The sequence below is a fragment of the Heterodontus francisci genome, chromosome 7 (assembly GCF_036365525.1).
Source record: "Heterodontus francisci isolate sHetFra1 chromosome 7, sHetFra1.hap1, whole genome shotgun sequence".
Taxonomy (NCBI): domain Eukaryota; kingdom Metazoa; phylum Chordata; class Chondrichthyes; order Heterodontiformes; family Heterodontidae; genus Heterodontus; species Heterodontus francisci.
In genome coordinates, this window is record NC_090377.1 from 100,880,048 (window position 1) to 100,900,105 (window position 20,058).

Below are 20,058 nucleotides of genomic sequence, written 5' to 3' on the forward strand. Positions count from 1 at the left end.
GCTAGCCCAGAAAATGATTGAATCCGAAGCCCCTGCACGAATAAGAGTTACAAACACTGACTGGATGATAGGTATCTGTGTGCTGCTGAATGAAGTAAGTAAGGATATAGGCGAGAGAAGCAAAGACTCTGTTTAGGAATGGAGAGCAAATAGCAAAATCGTGATTGTGAATTCCTGCTATTTGATGTACTTCTGTGCTGGGAATGCAAAATTTGTAAAACTATCCCAAAGATGTCAACTTTTTCATTAATTTGACTGACTTTAAAAGGGCCTTTGATTGCTGAGATAGATCACATCCTGGCTATCTTACACTATTATGGACTTCATCAGAAGAAAATAAATATCATCAAGGAACGCTATGATAGAACTTGTGTTAAAATGGAGAATGGAACAATGGAATGATTTAAAGACTGATGCATGGCATGGATGTGTCTCATCACCTTTATTATTTGGACTGTTATTTGCAATAAACCTGATGATGCACATTGACAAAGAGAACAGTGGACTCAGAGGAAAGAGACAGCAACATTCTAGATCTTGCAGGAACAGAAAAAGAAATGCAAAGAAAAACAGGCATAATCATCACAATTGGACAATAAGTAGGTTAACTTATCAGAAGAAAGCTCAAGATCATGGCAGTTGAAATGGAGGACACCATCAAGCATCAAACTCAGAAGAGACGCCAATCTTGGAATGCAGTTTGCAGCATTGGTTCAAAGTTAGTGCTTTTACTACACTAGATAACATCTCAAGGATTATTAAACAAAGAATCAGACTGTGAGATAGTAACATTTTATCCACCCTACAATATAGCAGTGAAATCTGATTAACGACAAAGTCTACAGAGAAGAAAGTTAACCCTTTCAACATTGTCATTGGAGGATATTCAAGATTAAGATGAAGAAGAAGAAGTGTGCTTATGAAAGAGGTCAGGTGGCAAATACAACCGTGAACTAGGCGGAGTATAGAAGGTTCAGAGGGCATGTGAAAAAGCAAAAAAGAGAAGCAAAGAGACAGTATAAAAAGAGACTGGCAGCTAATACAAAAGGGAATCCAAAAGCCTTCTATAGGCATATTAATAGTAAAAAGGTGGTAAAAGTAGGAGTAGACCAGAAACTGAACTGGAGTAGCCATATAAATACCGTGGCTACAAGAGCAGGTCAGAGGCTAGGAATCCTGCGGCTAGTAACTCACCACCAGACTCCCCAAAGCCTGTCCACCATCTACAAGGCACAAGTCAGGAGTGTGATGGAATAATCTCCACTTGCCTGGATGGGTGCAGCTCCAACAACACTCAAAAAGCTCAACACCATCCAGGACAAAGCAGCTCGCTTGTTTGGCACCCCATCCACAAACGTTCAGTCCCTCCACCACCGACACACAGTGGCAGCAGTGTGTACCATCGACAAGATGCACTACAGCAATGCACCAAGGCTCCTTCAACAACACCTTCCAAACCCACGACCTCTACCACCTAGAAGGACAAGATCAGCAAATGGTGGGGAACACCACCACCTGCAAGTTCCCCTCCAAGCCACACACCATCCTGACTTGAAACTATATCGCCATTCCTTCACTGTCGCTGGGTCAAAATCCTGGAACTCCCTTCCTAACAACATTGTGGGTGTCCCTGTCCCACATGGACTGCAGTGGTTCAAGAAGGCAGCTCACCACCACCTTCTCAAGGGCAATTAGGAATGAGCAATAAATGCTGGCCTAGCCAGCGATGCCCTCATCCCATGAATGAATTTTTTAAAAAGGCCTTATTAGGGACCAAAAATGGTATTAACGCAGGAGGCAGGGGGCATGCTGAGGTATTAAATGAATAATTTGCATCTGTCTTTACCAAGGAAGAAGATGCTGCACAGTTCCTTGTGAAGGAGGAAGTAATTCAGACATGTCAAGGATTTAAAATTGATAAAGAGGAGGTATTGGATAGGCTTGCTGTACTTAAAATTGATAAGACACCAGGACCAGATCAGATGCATGCAAGGATACTGAGGGAAGTGGGGGAGGAAATTGCAGAGGCATTGGCTATAATTTTCCAGTCTTCCTTAGACTTAAGAGTGGTGCCAGAAGACTGGAGCATTGCAAATGTTTAACCCTTGTTCAAAAAAGGGTGCAAAGCCCAGCTACTACAGGCCATTCAATTTAACTTCACTGGTGGGGAAGCTTCTCGAAATGATAATTCAGGACAAAATTAATAGTTACTTGGGCAAACCTGGGTTAATTAGGGAAAGCCAGCATGATTTGTGAAAGGCAAATGGTGTTTAATTAACTTGCTGGAGTTTTTTGATGAGGTAACAGGGAAGGTTGATTAGGTTAATGCTATTAATGTGGTGTACATGGACTTCCAGAAAGCATTTGATAAAGTGCTGCACAAGAGAGTTGTGAGCAAAGTTATAGCTCTTGGAATAAAAGGGACAGAGGCAATGTAGATATGGAATTGGCTGAGTGACAGGAAACAGAGAGGTTTGTGGTGGAGTTCCCCAAGTGTCAGTGTCACAAGATATATATTAGTGAACTAGAGCTTGGCATATAGGGCACTATTCCAAAATACGAAACTTGGAAACATTGTGAACTGTGAGGAAAATAGTGTAGAATTTCAATAGGACTTAAGACTAGTTGGTAGAATGGGCAGACAAGTGGCAGATGAAATTTAATGCAGAGTCGTGTGAAGTGATTCATTTTGGTAGGAAAAATGCAGAGGAACAATGTAAAAAAGAGGGTGAAATTCTAAAGGGGGTGCAGGATCAGAGGGACCTGGGTGAATATGTGCTTAAATCATTGAAGGTGGCGGGAAAGGTTGAGAGCGGGTTAATAAAGCATACAGCATCATAGGCTTCATTAATAGGGGCATAGAGTACAAAAGTAAGAAGTTGCTAAACAGAACACTGGTTCGGCCTCAACTGGAGTATTGTTCCCAGTTCTGGGCACAACTTTAGGAAAGATGTGAAGGCATTAGAGAGGATGCAGAAAATATTCAAGAGAGTGGTTCCAGGGATGAGGAACTTCAGTTATGTGGATAGATTGGAGAAGTTGGGACTGTTTTCTTTGGTGAAGAGAAGGTTGAGGGGAGATTTGATGGAGGTGTTTCAAAATCATGAGATGTCTGAACAGGGTATATAGGGAAAAATTATTCCCATTAGTGGAAGGATCGAGAACAAGAGGGTACAGATTTAAGAAGCAATGGCAACATCAGGAAAAACCTTTTCACGCAGTGAGTTGTTAGGATCTGGAATGCACTGCCTGAGAATGTGGTGGAGGCAGGTTCAATCGAGGCATTCAAGGGGGAATTGAATTGTTATCCAGAAAGAAAGAATGTCCAGGGCTACAGGGAGAAAGCAGGGGAGTGGCACTAGGTAACTTGCTCTTTCAGAGAGTCAGCACAAACACGATGGGTCAAATGGCCGCCTCCTGTGCTGTAACAATTCTATGATTCAGTGAAAATTAACTGTACAGATAAAGTGCTGAAACTTAACCAGTAGCGAAGCAAAGCATTAACACACAGATTGAAATATGAGAGTTCCCTTTTTACATTAGTCACACACAAACACACACACACACACCCCAGTTAACCGAAAAATAAAGAGATTTTCTCTTTAGAGCTCTGTTACCAAAAAAGGACAAAACAAAAAGATTACTTTGGCCAAATACTTGCTAATTCTTGAAGAAAAAAGGAAATGTGGAATGATGTCAGTTGTCCCTTTATTCTGGAGTCCCTAATACATGTAGACAACTGTCACTGGGATCTTTCTAGAACATTTCTTTTCAGGCAACATTGAACATCAGTTTGGCAGCTTTCCAGGAGAAATGCACAACAGGGGTCTCTGGCACGCCTTTCAGGAGGAATGCAACATCAATTTCTCTATTTTTTACACTCGCTTCTAAGAGCTTCTCAAAGAGATGGAAAAGTTGACAGGCTTTTCAAAGAGATGAAAAAGGCTGAGCTGGGGTTTTGTCCTTGGAAGGTGGATTTTGTTTTAACTCCTTTCAAAACACTGTCCACACCCCATTCTGTCCAAAGCAAAACCAGAAACAATATCTCAAGAGTCAAGCCCCCTGACTCCTATAAATCTTGATCTGTCACTTCTCTGTAAACATCCTCCCCACATCAAAAAGCCCCCGCTAGGTACTTATCTGAAGACAGGTGAATTTTAGTAAGGGTCATTTACAAGCCAAGTCCAAAAGACCTTCCAATGACCTGTTTTAAAAAAAAACATCAAGTCCAGCATTTATGGAATCTTTTTCAGTTATAAAACCCAAGTCCCCCCAAAAAATTAACAAAAACTGGAAGCACTTTTATAACACCTCCATCCTTGGAGGAATGAAATGCCATTTTCAGATGTGTTTCATTACAAAGTATGGAAAAAACAGAAAATGAAAAATATTAAAATACATTTACACATTCATTTGCATGCATTCTTTACCCATAGCTAATACGGCTCTGCTTTGTACTATCTTTGCACTCAGATAACTCAAAGCAAAGTTAAATCCTAGACAAAGCATCTGCAATCATTTTTTTTCCCACAATGTGGATAATTCTTTCAGTGATAAGCTTGCAATAGTAAACTCCATTAGAATAGTCTGGCATTCTGTTTTTTACATTTTTCCACAAAGTCTAGGGATTACGATCAGCATATACCAGTGTCTCTCTGTAGTCGTGGCAGACATAGACATCAAAATGCTTAAGAGCTAGTGTTACAGCCAAGTGAGGAGGGGTCTCAGGCTCCCCTTGCGCCTCTTCTCTCGTTTGACCGCAACAAGGTTTATCCTTTCTTAACACAGTGGTTGAGCTTACGACCCCAGTGAATGTTTGCTCCTGTTCCTCTAATATGATTGCAAAAGAACCTATCAATCAGACTGGTTTTCTTGAATTTAAACAAGAAAGAGATAAGTTTATTATACTTAACACTCTAACCCTATGTAAAATACTAAAAATACTCTACACGTTCACATGAGAGTCACACCCACACACACAGATTACAGAGGGAAAAAGATTTGGTGGTTGGATTAAAGTAATGAATAAATGGAATTTAATTGCAGTATGTGAGTCCAATAGTCCTCAGCTGAAATTGTAGTCTTGAAGTCTTCACTGGGTCACATGCACAATGGTTGGCTTGCTTTGCTCAGGGCTCCTGAAGGCAGAAGGGTGGTGATTGATTCTCCTTCTCTGGGTGCCGGCTGTAATGGTCTGTAGGCTTGGGCGGGTTCCCAGTCACAGCCAGATCTTCTCTTGATATTTTCTGGAGAGAGAGAGAGCCTGCTTCGTTGATGGCTTTTCAGTTACTGTCTCTGCTGTCTGTGTGACAAAGCTTACAGTTTCTTCAGAGCTGCACAGGCAGTCACATGGCTCTACTAAACCCCTTTGTTTTTAATGAGGTTTTTTCTGGAATCTTCTCTGAGATTCAAGGAGCTACATGTCTCAGGAGGTCCAGTCACACTTGGAGAGGGTTGGCTCTTTCAAAGTCAATGGTTGTAGATGGCCTTGACAACCACGTTGTTAAAGCCATTCTAGGTAATTCAATCACTGAGAGCAAGCCATTGTTCTGGATGAGTTCAGATAGACTTTTTGTCTCCAGTTTAGTTTCCTGGTGTTTCAAATGTAAATTGCAGTGGCCATCTTGGCTGCCAGTTTTTTTAAAAAGTTAACTTGTAGGATTTGTCCATTAAAAGTCTAATGTAAGGTTTCAACCAATGAAATTAATATTTTCCATTTGGCATATAGGGTTTTTCATGACAGCTAGTAATAAGCCTAGGGCATCTTTTTCCACTGTTGAATATATTTTTTGCTGTCAATTTAGTTTTTTGGAAAAGTATCCCACTGGCTTTTCTATGCCTGATTCATCGTCTTATAACAGGACTGCACTGATCCCCAGGTCACTTGAAGGACTTAAAGAAATTTGAAGCAGCCAACGCTAGTTCATTAATCAAAATGGCTTTCAGCCTCTGAAAAGATGCTAAGCATTCCCCTGACCACACTATGTTGGTTTTTTTTGTAGCAAATCTGTCAGTGGAGCAAATTAAAATTTGGTACAAACTTGTTGTAGAAACCACACAAAGTTCAGCATCTATGGAATCCTTTTCAGTTTTAAAACTCCAGTCCTTAAAAAAATGTAACCAAAAATGGAAGCACTTTCGTAACAGTTGTGATAGCGAGATTAGATTATTAACTTCACAAGTATACAGATGTTGTAGGCTCTTAAGACTAAAAAGCAAGTTATCCCTAACTGACATGTTTCAAACTTGTGCCTAAATAAAGCTGGTAAAGATGTAAAGACATAGGAAATTGAAAATGTTGAGTACAATCCAATGCAGTATCTGTGTGCTTACTATACAAAAGAAAACATATTTTGCATTTAACTTTGCTTTGTCGTTTCCTTCAACAGCTCTCATGCACGCTGTGGTATTTGGAAATGTGACTGCTATAATCCAGAGAATGTACTCCCGACGGTCCTTGTACCACACCAGGACAAAAGACTTGAAGGACTTCATCCGTGTTCATCGAATCCCCAAGCAGCTAAAACAGCGAATGCTTGAATGTTTCCAGACTACGTGGTCTGTGAATAATGGCATTGATGCAAATGAGGTATGCAGTACTAGCACCATTTCCTGTCCTGTTAAACACTGGGCTCGTTCCTACAGTCCAAGAATTGAAGAGCTGATTGCTCTGTGGGGTATAACAACCTGTCGAGAAAGATCAGGCCACCTGTGTTTTTTCCCACTTGGTTGGTAGAATGCTTCCTTACCTTATACAGCCAAACCAGTCAATTTGATTAAGCAGCAATCTGTTTTAAGCAGTTTAAATCTCTTACAGCCAATTTAATTAACAAAGCTGTGCACCAGTATTAATCAGTCATCACCTGCTAATATGCTCACGCCCACAGATAAAAGCAATGGTAAGAAATGGAGTCCAAGAAACACAACCCACAGCTGAGTATATCCACTACTCTTTCCATATTTTGGTTACTCCTCTTCTGAAAATGCTGACTTCATCTCACCATAGAAGTTTGCAGCACAGACGGAGACCATTTGTGTCTGTGCCAGTTTCTTGCACAAGCAAGATAAAACTACCCTGCTCTCTCCCCAAAGTCTTGTTATCTTCTGCTTCAAATGTTTATCTATTCTTCCCTTAAAGATGCAATGGCATCTGCCTCAGCGACTCCCCGTGGCACGACATTTCACGCACTAATAACTGTGTAATGCAATTATTCCCATCCTCTCTCCTCACTCTCTTGGAGACAATTTTAAATTGATGACCCCCGCCCTCATCACCAATACTAACAAGAGGAAATAGACTTATCTTATTCATTCCATCAGCATTCTTTGTCATCTTAAAATTCCCTAGTAAAAAACATTTTAGCCAGTGAAACTAATTGCAGAATCTTAAGTCTCTCCTCAGCAAAGCACTTGCTGTAGCACCTCCAGATATTCTCTCCCCAGTAGTTACAAGCTCATTCTTATGAGAGCATGACCGCCAATCTTGGATCCTTGATTGGGGGATCACAGGGTCAGGCCAATGTGCAGAAGTTTTGCCCAGGCTCCTTCCTCTCTGGGATGTGGGAAATCCATTCCTGAGTGTCAACAGGCTATTCAACCATAGAACTCGAAAGGCTGAGCTTAATCCTAACTTATGCACTTTCTTCTGGGAGTCAGGAGATTGCAACCAGGTCCTGGAGCCCTGGCTACCTGTAATTTCCCCTCCTTTACTCAAGGGCACTGAGTCCACTCCTAATGCCTCTTACTACTATCACAGAACAGTGTTTGAAATTGAGTCCTTCCTGATTCGTATGATTCAGTACTACAGCATATATTGAATTTGCCTACTGAACCATAAGGAGAAGGTATACCTATCGTTCGTAAACATTAGGCATGATCGTAGTTTTAAAATACATTGTGTTGGAGATAAGGCATTCATGCTTTCTCAGGATAGATGCTTGAATTCAGCTGACTTCTTCCATGATTGTTTTGGTGAATTTAAACACAAAGGCGACTGCTTTAGTACACACGGCAGACTGTTCTTATCTACATTTTTAATGATTAAAGCTTCTGTCTTAGCTACTTGTGAACTTGCAAGCAAGTGGGGGCCAGGAACCTACTGGTGGAAATAGCAAGAAACTGGCAGTGACCAGAACTGTAATGGAACTACAGTAACAGCCTATGGTGCAAGGCACTTTAATGCAGAATGGAAGAACAATTTTTTGTACAACTGTCTTCGTTCCAAGCAAATTATTATATAAGGGATGTCTGGCTAGGTGTGTTACCGGTGTTTGGGCTGTACATAAGGACTGAATACAGTGCTTACTGTTGAAAGGAGCAGATTAGTTGGAAGTAATTGGGTGCTAATCCTCAATTTGGGTAGTGCCTTTCTTACATATTATTACAGATATCTCTGAACATTATTTAATTTTCCATACTATGTTGTTGCAACCATCTTCAGCTAGGAATGGCAAGTGGATGATTCATCTCAGTTTCCTCCTAATATCCTCACCAACACAGAAGCCAGTTTTCAGTCAATTCAATTCACTCCACATGATATCAAGAAATGGCTGAGCACACTGGATATAGCAAAGGCTATGGGCCCCGACACAATCCCGGCTGTAGTGATGAAGACCTGTGCTCGGGACCTAGCCGTGCCCCAGGAGAAGCTGTTCCAGTAGAGCTACAACATTGGCATCTACCTGACAATATGAAAAATTGTCCAGGTATGTCCTGTCCACAAAAAGCAGGACAGCCCCGATCCATTCAATTACTGCTCTATCAATCCAATCTCAATAATCAGAAAAGTGATGGAAGGTGTCGTCACCAGTGTTATTAAGCGGCACTTAATCACCAATAACCTGCTCACTGTTGCTCAGTTTGGGTTCCGCCAGGGCCACTCGCCTCCAGGCCGCATTACAGCTTTGGTCCAAACATGTACAAAAGTGCTGAATTCCAAAGGTGAGTTGAGAGTGACTGTGCTTGACATCAGGACAGCATTTGACTGAATGTGGTGTCAAGAAGACTTAATGAAATTGAAGTCAATGGGAATCAGGGAAAAACTCTCCATTGGTTGGAGTCATACCTAGTAGAAAGGAAGATGGTTGTGATTATTGGAGGCCAATCAACTCAGTACCATGACATCCCTGCAGGAGTTCCTCAGGGTAGTGTCTAACCATCTTTAACTGCTTCATCAATTTCATCAATGACCTTTTTTCCATCTGAAGGTCATATACACAGCTATTCACTGTGTTCAGTTCCCTTTGCAACTCTTTAGATACTGAAGCAGTCTGTGCCTGCATGCAGCAAAATCAGGACAACATTCCTGCTTGTCCTGATAAGTGGCAAGTAATATTTGCATCACACATATACCAGGTGATGACCATCTCAAACAAAAGAAAGTCTAACCACTTCCTCTTGACATTCAATGGCATTACCATCATTGAAACCCACCATCAACATCCTGCAGTCACCATTGACCAGAAACTTAACTGTAACCTGCCACATAAACCTACAAGAGCAAGTCAGAGGCTGGGAATTCTGCTGCATGTGGTTCACATCCTGACTCCCCAAGCCTGTCCACCATCTACAAGGCACAAGGCAGGAGTGTGATGGAATACTCTCCACATGCGTGGATGAGTGCAGCCTCAACACTCAAGAAGCTCAACACCATCCAGGATAAAACAGCCTGCTTGATTGGCACCCAATCCATCAGCTTAAACATTCACTCCCTCTATCACTGGCACACTGTGTCTACAGTGTGTATCATCTGCAATATGCACTGCAGCAACTCACCAAGGCTTTTCTTCAACACCACCTCCCAAATCTGCGACCTCTAACATATAAAAGGACAAGGAACACCATCACCTTCAATATAAAAACAAGAAATGCTGTAAATACTCAGCAGGTCTGGCAGCATCTGTGGAGAGAGAAGCAGAGTTAACGTTTCGGGTCAGTGACCCTTCTTCGGAACTGGCAAATATTAAAAATGTCAAAGGTTATAAGCAAGTAAAGCGGGGGTGGGGCAAGAGATAACAAAGGAGGTGTAGATTGGACAAGGCCACAGAATGGCTGACCAAAAGGTCATGGAGCAAAGGCAAACAATATGTTAATGGTGTGCTGAAAGACAAAGCATTAGTACGGAGGTGTAGATTGGACAAGGCCACAGAATAGCTGTCCAAAAGGTCATGGAGCAAAGGCAAACAATATGTTAATGGTGTGTTGAAAGACAAAGCATTAGTACAAATACTGTGTACTAATGCTTTGTCTTTCAGCACACCATTAACATATTGTTTGCCTTTGCTCCATGACCTTTTGGTCAGCTATTCTGTGGCCTTGTCCAATCTACACCTCCTTTATTATCTCTTGCCCCACCCCTGCTTTACTTGCTTATAACCTTTGACATTTCTAATATTTGCCAGTTCCGAAGAAGGGTCACTGACCTGAAATGTTAACTCTGCTTCTCTCTCCACAGATGCTGCCAGACCTGCTGAGTATTTCCATCAATTCTTGTTTTTACTTCAGATTTCCAGCATCCACAGTATTTTGCTTTTATTACCATCACCTTCAAGTTCTCCTACAAGTCACACACCATCCTAACTTGAAAACATATCACCATTCCTTCACTGTCACTGGCTCAAAATCCTGGAAATCCCTTTCTAACAGCACTGTGCAAGTACCTTCACCACAGGGCCTGCAGCAGCTGAAGAAGGTGCCCTTCTCAAGGGCAATTAGGAATGTGTAGCAAATTCTGGTTTTGCCAGGAATGCCAACATCCTGTGAATGAGTACACATAGGAAAAATCTGAATATTTTCAATTGCATTTGCTTCTTGTCACAACTCTGTGTCCTGGCTCTTAATTAACTTCTTCCTCACGTAATTTTGTGTGCAGGCTCTGTGCTCACAGCTACGTATTCCAGCTTCTGACCAGGCCCTGTGCTTATCCTTTCTCTATTCCTTTCTCTTTGATTTGCCCCTATGCTAACCCCTTCTCCATTTTGTAGTTCTGTGACCTGTATTTGAAATTTGAACATAGAGTTTGGACGACATATATTACTTACAGGTGTTGTAATTCAGATATGGTGAATGCAGCAACTGTTCTTCATGTACCTCTCTTATGCATTCTATCTGCCTGATTTCTGAATGCATTGTTGTGAGAAGAATCTATTTTATTTAGACTTTGCCACTATACTTGTTGTATCACAGTGCAGGAATATAAAAGCTTCAGTTCGTTTAGGAAAAATCATGCAGTGTCGTACCACATAACTGTACGTTGATATTGAAAGATTTCGACATCTCATTGCCGTATCTAATATCTGCATTTCTGGCTTGTATTTCCAATGCCAAAACATATCAAGGATAAAGAAAACCGTTGCAATTCTCATGAAACTGCCAATTTGAGCATGACTTGGGCATGACCTCTGCCAGGGAATGAAATGCGATTTAACAATTTTAGTGTAATCGCATTTGAGTTTCAAAAACTGCAGAGTTAACTGTCATAAATTGGCTCAACTGAGAAGCAGCGATGAGTAAATCTAACTATACAGCACAACTTTTAAAGAAGTGCCAGGAATCTGCAGTCAATGTCTGTTGTGAAGTGTGGCAGTGGTTTCAACATGAAGTCAATTTTGCTTTGTCAAAAATCCACATGGCTTTCTCATCTGGAGGTTGATGAGCAGTACTTTGCATAATAAGATCATGAGTTCTGGTTGATGAGAGAAAGATAACTTGTGGGCTCCCTTAAAATCTTCCTCCGGCTGCTGGTCACAGTTGACGTCGCACCACCTCTCTTACAAATTGCGGCTTTATCGCCGTTGACCAACAAGGAAGTGTCCTCTGCCATGCTTGGTCTTCATGTACTGGAATAAAGGCAATCTTCACCAGAAGCAAAAGCTGATGGACACTCTTGTGTTAATTGACCCTCCAGTCAGAGCGCTTTCTGGCGCAATCATTTTTGTGCGCAAAGAGGTGCAGGGAACCCAGTTGAAAGTTGGGGATAAGTGTGGAGACCCAAGATTCTATCAAGAGTGAGGCTGCATTAAACTCCGAGTAAACTACTGCACAAATGAAGAGTTTCACTCGAGAAAATTGGCGTTAATGGGACAGTAAGGGTCTAAAAACGGGGCTAGTTAACCTCAACGATGCACCAGCTGTAACTCTCAGAGGCCTATTCCTGGGCTTCCAAAGCGACTGCCTGAAACAAGCATTAGGCATCTTTCCGATGCTAAGCACGGTCCTAATGACGTAATTAGAACCCAACCTGCAATTATATTGGAAACCTGGGTGGAACATATTACATGAACCGTGTGTAGTCTCATTCTGCTACACATTTTCTTTCCTTCTGGTTCCACAAAAATAATGCTGTAGCCCCGCATTACCCTGCTGTGGTATCTCAGATGCCTCCCCGCCTACCAGCATGCCAGGCAGAGGCCGAAGAGCAGAAAGCTGCATCAAGCTGCATCCACAGCTCTCCTGCCAAATTCAAATGAGGCCAGGGAGTCAAAATCATGGCAACCTCTTCACCACAGGAGTAAGTGGGCACACAGCGCACTCCACTGGTCAGCTGGCCAAAAATCAAAATCGACCCCAAACATTCTTGTCAAAACAAAAAATTGTCAAAAAATTAATGAAGTTGTTTGTTTAACTATTAATTGTCATTTTCAAAGCAGAACAATTCTATTGTGAATAACCTGTGAAAAAGTTTAGAGGATTTTTAAAAACATCATGTCGAAATTAGAATTTCTCATTGATCATGCTCAGTGATTCAGTGAGTTAAAACTCCATCCTGCAACCTGGGTCTGAATCCAATTCAGACTGATAGATGCAGAACTCCTCTTTCTAATTGATCCTAAATGGAATGAGTTTGAAAAGTCTCAACCCAGTTCCCAAAATACAAAACTGTCCATTTTCATCAATAAATATCACTAAATTGTGAATACTATTCAGATAGTTGGTGCGTAAAATAGGAACATCACACTGCAGTTATGAGAGAGAAATTACATTTTAGGGTTTTTAGTCGAACTATGTCTATTATGATTATTTCCAAGATAGTTGCTTAAAAAGAGTTCCCTATGAATCATGTTGTGTCTTTATATGTTCAATATGTAGGAAGGTTGGCACTACATTTGGCTTATTGGATTTGGCTCAGTGTCAATTTTTTGGTTTAATTACAGACTTGTGAAATATCTTAAGGTGGTTACTATGTTAAAGGCTCTATATAAAATGCAAGTTGTTGTTCCAAGTGATTAAAACACATGTTTTACTAACGGTGAAATCCTCCTTCTCTAAACCCCAAAGGACAATTATTGCTACTGGGAAAATACAGAGATCTCACCTGTCAGAAATCGTAAAAGAATCAGACACAACACTGCAGTTTGTTATTTCAAATGGTGATAGCAGACCTAATCTCCAAGTCCCAAAAATGTGAAATGGAGGTCAGGTTGCATCTGAAATTGCCCAAGCATTGAGCAGTTAAAAAATTAACTGAATAAATACATTATTTTGAGGCAGATTTCTTCAGACTCCATCCTCATTCAGTCTAGAACACTGGACCAAACTGTTTACTTGTGAGTAATTTATTGAAATGTGAAATTATTTTCAATAAAATTGAATTTACCATTAACCCTAGCCTGCCTTCTGGAAAAAGACCTTATGAGGGTAGATGATATAACTAATTTAAAAAATATGCAGTACACATTTAAATAGATGTCGGTGTATCTCCCACAGTGTTGCTGGAGACCAAGCTGAAGGCAGAGCCAGGAGTGAGCAAACAAGGTTATAGTTCAGGAAGCCCAAGGACTCAGTAGCAGATTACAGCCAGTAGTGACAAGGTTAACAAGTGGAAGGGGTACAAGGGGAAGCGACATTTGGCTGAAGAAGGAAACCACAGAGAACAAGCTGGAGTTGCTGGAAGTGGCAGACAAGGTCAGCAACAGGAGTGTGAAGCCTTGGTCTGCATTACAGAAGAGGTTTACTAACCTGATCAGGGCAGGAAAGGTGAATGACATGTCATATTCAAGTACAATTCCTGTTGCTGTCCATCGCAAGCTTTCTCCTGCACATCACTCCTCATATTAGCACAACTTGCAGGTGAATCCATCCCTATCTCTCAAGGCACCTTCTCACATCCCCATCTGACCAGCCACTGCTGACACTCACCCTCACCTTGATGCAATGTCATTCCTATCCCTCAAAGTGACCCTCCACAAATGTTGTCCTTCCATCCTCTCATAAGTCCTCAGCTCACACTCATATGTCTCTTTCTTTCCTTGCATCAGAAAAGAGCACAAAACAGCAGGGGAAGGCAGAGCACCGGGGTTGGGGGGGATGGTGGGGGGGGTGATACTCCAGTGATAGCCACCTTGACAGCAGTAGAGGAGGAAGCACTAAATGTAAGCCTGGTCTCCGCATGCCTGTGATGGAGAGATGGGGTCCCCCAGCTATGTGGTGACAGAATTAAATACAGCCTCATGCATACAACACTCACTCATGTTGACTTGATGTCACCAGCCACTGAAATATGATGATCTGCACAATGATGACTGTGATCCCTCTCACCTTGTCAGTTCTAATTTGTGTCTTTCTTCTTCCACACGTCCCAAAAGCATCTCTGAGCACCTGTTGCTGGAGGAGGACAAAGACTCCCCAGAGGAGGTCCCTCACTCTGAGGGAGCACTGTCACATGACTGATGCACCCCCTCCACCAGATACACTCAGATACACACACCTCAGTGGGGCCTTCAAGGCATGTAGTTGTGTTGTCCCATGGTGAAGCGCACATCACAAGTGTGCAGGAGCAAATGTTGGAGATGGGTACAGCAGTAGAGAGTCCCCATCAGGGGTCACAGGACACTCAGCTTTACATAGATGCTGAGTGTTGGAGATCATCAACAAAGTGGACAATTCTGGATCAGCAGATGTGTGTTTCTGTCAGCATTTCCACAGGCACTACACACCATTGGAGAGAGCTTGGAGGAGCCCATCTCTAGCATGAGTGTCACAATCTTTCAGTCCTTCACGCTGATGTCTATGTCCATGCAAAAGGTAACCATTTGCACGGACCATTAGATACGGCAGGCAACTAAGTGCATACTTGCCCTGACCAATTCCCTGCACACTCAGAATGCCACCTTAAACAGAATGGAGGAACACCTCACCTTGTCCAATCAACACCTCAATGAAGTGCAGCAAAGTTTTCTCTAGCTCTCAGCTAACAGTGAAGTTCAGGTGGGCAATGAGGGAAGATGGAGAAAGAGAACAACAAAATACTTCCACTCCTGTCCCCTTCCCCCAACCCCCTGCCCAGTTAGAGTCCTATATGCTGCCACCTGTTCTGATGGCCAAGTCTGCACCGGCACAGGTTTGTCACATTTCTGTTCATGTTTATCAATGTTATGACCAAAGCTGGAGGAGTACACTGTCTTTCTCTAGTTCCACTTCTCCACAGATTGCAACATATATTTAAATGTTTATCCAATTACCGATACAATCATATACTCTTTTTTATTTCAGAATAAAATACACCAACCAGGTTTCTTTAATAAACAACAAAATTGTCAGTTTATTATAAACCAAGACTAATCCAGTAATGATGCAAAGCATTATCACACAGTTTGAAATATGAATGTAAATAGATATTCCTTTCCAGATACCCAACACACTCGCTTTCTCTTACAAAAAGGCAAAATAAAAATACTTTGGCCAGATACTTGTTAATTCTTGAAGGAAAAGGAGAGGATATGGAAGGATATCAGTTTTTCTTTGGTCTGCATGCAGGTACATGGATATGGATCACTGGTATATTTTCAGAAGCAGTTCATTCTGAAGATGTCAAAAATTAGTCTGGTAGGCTTTCCAGGAGAAATGCGGCATCAGGGGTTTCCGATATCACACTGGATACGCAAGGTTTCTCAGACAGGAGGAAAGAGGCGAGCTGGGTGCTTCTCTCTTGGCAGGCTGACCTCCAACTGCCTTCAAAACAGACCACAACACAACTGAACTAAAAATATATCCAATGCAAAACCAACTCTTGACCATCATAAATCTTGACATTGTCACTTCTCTTTATGCAACTCCTCCAAGTCACCAAGGCTTCTGTTGTTTATTTAGCTTAAAGCATGTTACCTCCAATAAAGGTTTGTTTTCAAATAAAACCTTAAGTGTCCTCCAGTGACCTTTGTAAAAAAAAACACATCCATACAATCTTTTCAATTTTCCAAATCAACCAATGTCCATAATCTTTAACAATCCTTAAGGGTGCTGGGACTCTTGCTGCTTCTAGTGTACATTAATGATTTAGACGTGAATATAGGAGGTATGATAAGTAAGTTCGCAGATGGCACGAAAATTGGTGGTGTCGTAAATAGTGAGGAGGAAAGCCTTAGATTACAGGATAAAGATGGGCAGAGCAGTGGCAAATGGAATTTAATCCTAAAAAGTGTGAGGTGATGCATTTTGGGAGGACTAACAAGACAAGGGAATATACAATGGATGGTAGGATCCTAGGAAGTACAGAGGGTCAGAGGGACCTTGGTGTACTTGTCCATAGATCATTGAAGGCAGCAGCACAGGTAGATAAATTGGTTAGGAAGGCATATGGGATACTTGCCTCTATTAGCCGAGGCTTAGAATATAAGAGCAGGGAGGTTATGATGGAGCTGTATAAAACGCTAGTTAGGCCACAGCTGTGTACACTGTGTACAGTTCTGGTCACCACACTATAGGAAGGATGTGATTGCCCTGGAGAGGGTGCAGAGGAGATTCACCAGGATGTTGCCTGGGCTGCAGCATTTCAACTATGAAGAGAGACTGAAAAGGCTAGGTTTGTTTTCCTTAGAGCAGAGAAGGCTGAGGGGGGACATGATTGAGGTATACAAATTTATGAGGGGCATTTATAGGTTAGATAGGAAGCAACGTTTTCCCTTAGCAGAGGGATCAATCACCAGGGGGTATAAATTTAAGGTAAAGGGCAGGGGTTTAGAGGGGATTTGAGGAAAACAAATTTCACTCAGAGGGTGGTTGGAATCTGGAACGCACTGCCTGAAGGGGTGGTAGAGGCAGGAACCCTCACATTTATGAAATATTTAGATGAGCACTTGAAATGCCATAGCATACAAGGCTACAGGCCATGTGCTGGAAAATGGGATTAGAATAGTTAGGTGCTTGATGGCCGGCATAGTTTCTGTGCTGTATAACTCTATGACTCTATGGACAAGCCCTCAAAATATTTCAAGAATGGAGCACCTTCAATAACATCAAGCATAAACTTTATTTCCAAGCTCCATTTCCCACCCTCCACATTGCTGCCTGCCACCTACCAAGTGACCTTCTTCCTGGTGGAAAATGATATGACGAGGTAAAGACGAACAGTGGGTGTCTGGATGAATGCTTTGTGCTGGGGGCTGAGGGATGGGATGGATGCTCAGTGGGTTCAGAATTGGTGTGCTAGATTGCTGCACTGCCTCACATTAGCTGAAACGTCCTTCAATTAGTCCATCCTGGGCATCCCTGGCAGCTAAGTGAGGGGCTACAGATGCCCTCGTCTCATAAGGCTCCTCCAAAGATGAAGGAGCAGAGCAGTCCTGACCTTCCTCCTGAAGCTCAAGTCCTCTCTGCTGCACTATGTTGTGCATACCGCTACTGTTCTGGACATCCTTGCTGGTGCACACTGAAGGGTGCCCTCATATCAGCTCTGGCACCTGAATCTCATCTTCAGCATCAATTGTAACTTTCCTGGGCATCAGTGGACTCCTTCCTCACAGGTGTCATCAGTCACATCCTTAGAGTGTAGCCCTAGTCACCAAGGGGCCATCTGCCCCATCTGCTTAGAGGTGGGACAATCTGCAGCAGTCTTGACTGGCACAGAATGAAGGCATCATGGCAGCTCCCTAGGGATCTTGAACATTTAACATGCTGCCAGCAACACAACGAGCAGGCATGGGTTAATCGCGTACCAGGATCTCCATGCCTGTTTTCAGGGGTTAGCCAATTTAACCCTCTCAGCATTAGAAAATGTACAAATTTAAGGGTTTTTAAAGCTAAAGCACCTTTTATGTACTCATCAAGGTAATGGATAAAACCCAACAGAGACCAAAATACCTTTCCACTGCCTGCAGATATTCAGTCCCAGCCTGAAGCTACTGTAGCCCTGCATAAGTTATAAAAGTTGCCCAACAAACATCCTTGAACAGCAATCTCAGAAGAAATCCTCATTAACTCTGCTACATTGAATCCTGCATTCCGCTCTGAATTCAGCTGTTTCATTGGTGCAAGAGGCCACAGTGGGATTGGTTAAAATGTGATGAGAAAGCTGGTGGGAAGTTCTGGATATAATTTTAATTTTTTTTTCCAATGTGGGCATGTTCACTGAATGAAATCAACTGAACAGAATTTATTTCCCCAGAACCATCAGCAAACGTTCAGAATAACAAGACTTTCATTAATTCATTGAACTGCAATTCCAGGTGCCTATTGATATTCCTTGAACACATTGTGCTCCATCAACTTTGTTAGACTGGCGAGGGATTCAGATCTGACACCAACTGGTTCCGATAAATCTCTCTTATTGTCACTCAGCAGGGATTAACACATTGCAGTGTTTAGGCAGTAATTTACAGTTCCAAAAATATCATATATCACCTGTTGGATACTGGACAGAGTAGCACAAGGTGTCTTGTACTTTATCTGGGCAAGTGTTAGGTTCTTGCCGGCATTACATCCACCCATACAAGCTAGATATCTTCTCTTTGCCTTCTAACTTTGAATCTGACTGTTAAATTCCCTCTTTTTTTTTTGTGTCCCAAAGTCCTGGTCATCTGACTCATTGGGCTGAATTTTGCCAGGTGAGTCATGATCCTGACATTGGCTTCAATTCCGAGTTAGGAACCTGGAAGTGGCCGTGATGGGATGTTGGGCCCAATCTTCCTGGAAGCACCCAATAAAAAGGCCGCCTCCTGGTGCCCTGTTCAATTGGGGATGACAGCTGGATTAAAACATCAGGAGATCCATTCAATGCACCCTATTGATAGGGCTACCAGCCTCCTTCTCAAGTGTGGGCACTGTTGAGGGGCCAGCAGCAGGTTTGGCAGCAGTGCCATGATGGCGCCTTCAGTAGGAGGGCAGCAGCACTCAGTGCAGCAAGTACAACATTAACAGAGACATCGGTCTCCACACAGTGGCTTCAATGGCATGCCTTCTGCTTGGGGAGACCGGAGCATGGCGATTTAATGCCGGCAACTTAACAAAAGGCCTCAAATGTTTTGCATCATGGACCTCCCGTTGTGAAGCCAACTCCGCTGCATTACCAAGCTCCTGACACAGCCGGGGGCATGCACCGTCAGGAAAATTTTGATCCATTGTCAGAATAGGGACTGATTTCCCTACTAAATACTATAATTGACTACCTACCACTACCAAGTGGGTAGCCTGCCTCCAGGAAAAGCGCATGGAGGCAGTCACATGTCGCGGAGCCAAAGGGGTGCAATTCCATTGAAATTTCCACCCCCTCCCTTTCTTCCTTTTCCCTGATGCACTAGTTGAGAAATCTGCTAACAGGTTTTCTCCCACAGTCTACCACAAACCTACCTTCGCTGGTCAATACACGCATTGGGATTCTTACAGTTCCATGCGCTATAAGATTGGCCTTATCGGCAACCTCGGTAAATAGGGCCCAAGACATTTGCTCACCATGCAAGCTTGATGCTGAAATAGGGCAAATCAAAGGCATCCTGCATGACAATGGCTACCCTGATCAGATCATTTCTCACTGTATATCGCACAAACTTATGAACGGGCCTAAGGCCGTCATTTTCGGCCCTGAATAGTGCCCAGTCTACCTCAAATTACCCTGGAAGGGTAATGTATCCCAAACTTTTGAGCAACAGGTGAAGCTAGCTGCTTCACTCTGTTACAATGCGTGTGGTGTTCGCCACTAACAATGCTGCCATCAAGCCAAAAAGATGTTCTGCCTATCACACAAATGAGTAATGTGATATATGAATTTCAATGCCAGTGTAATGCCAGGTATATAGGCCGTGCGTCCCAAAGACTGGCAATCGTATCAAACATCATGTCCCTTCTGCT

At 42.5% G+C, this 20,058-nt stretch overlaps 1 protein-coding gene across 1 annotated transcript in view; it reads left to right on the plus strand.

Moving 5' to 3' along the window:
* Nucleotides 1–20,058, plus strand: part of kcnh3 (potassium voltage-gated channel, subfamily H (eag-related), member 3) — an 868,694-nt gene that overhangs the window by 706,140 nt on the left and 142,496 nt on the right. The window contains exon 9 of the mRNA XM_068035730.1: nt 6,390–6,589. Within this exon, the coding sequence (XP_067891831.1) occupies nt 6,390–6,589 (200 nt within the window). The remainder of the gene's footprint in view (nt 1–6,389; nt 6,590–20,058) is intronic.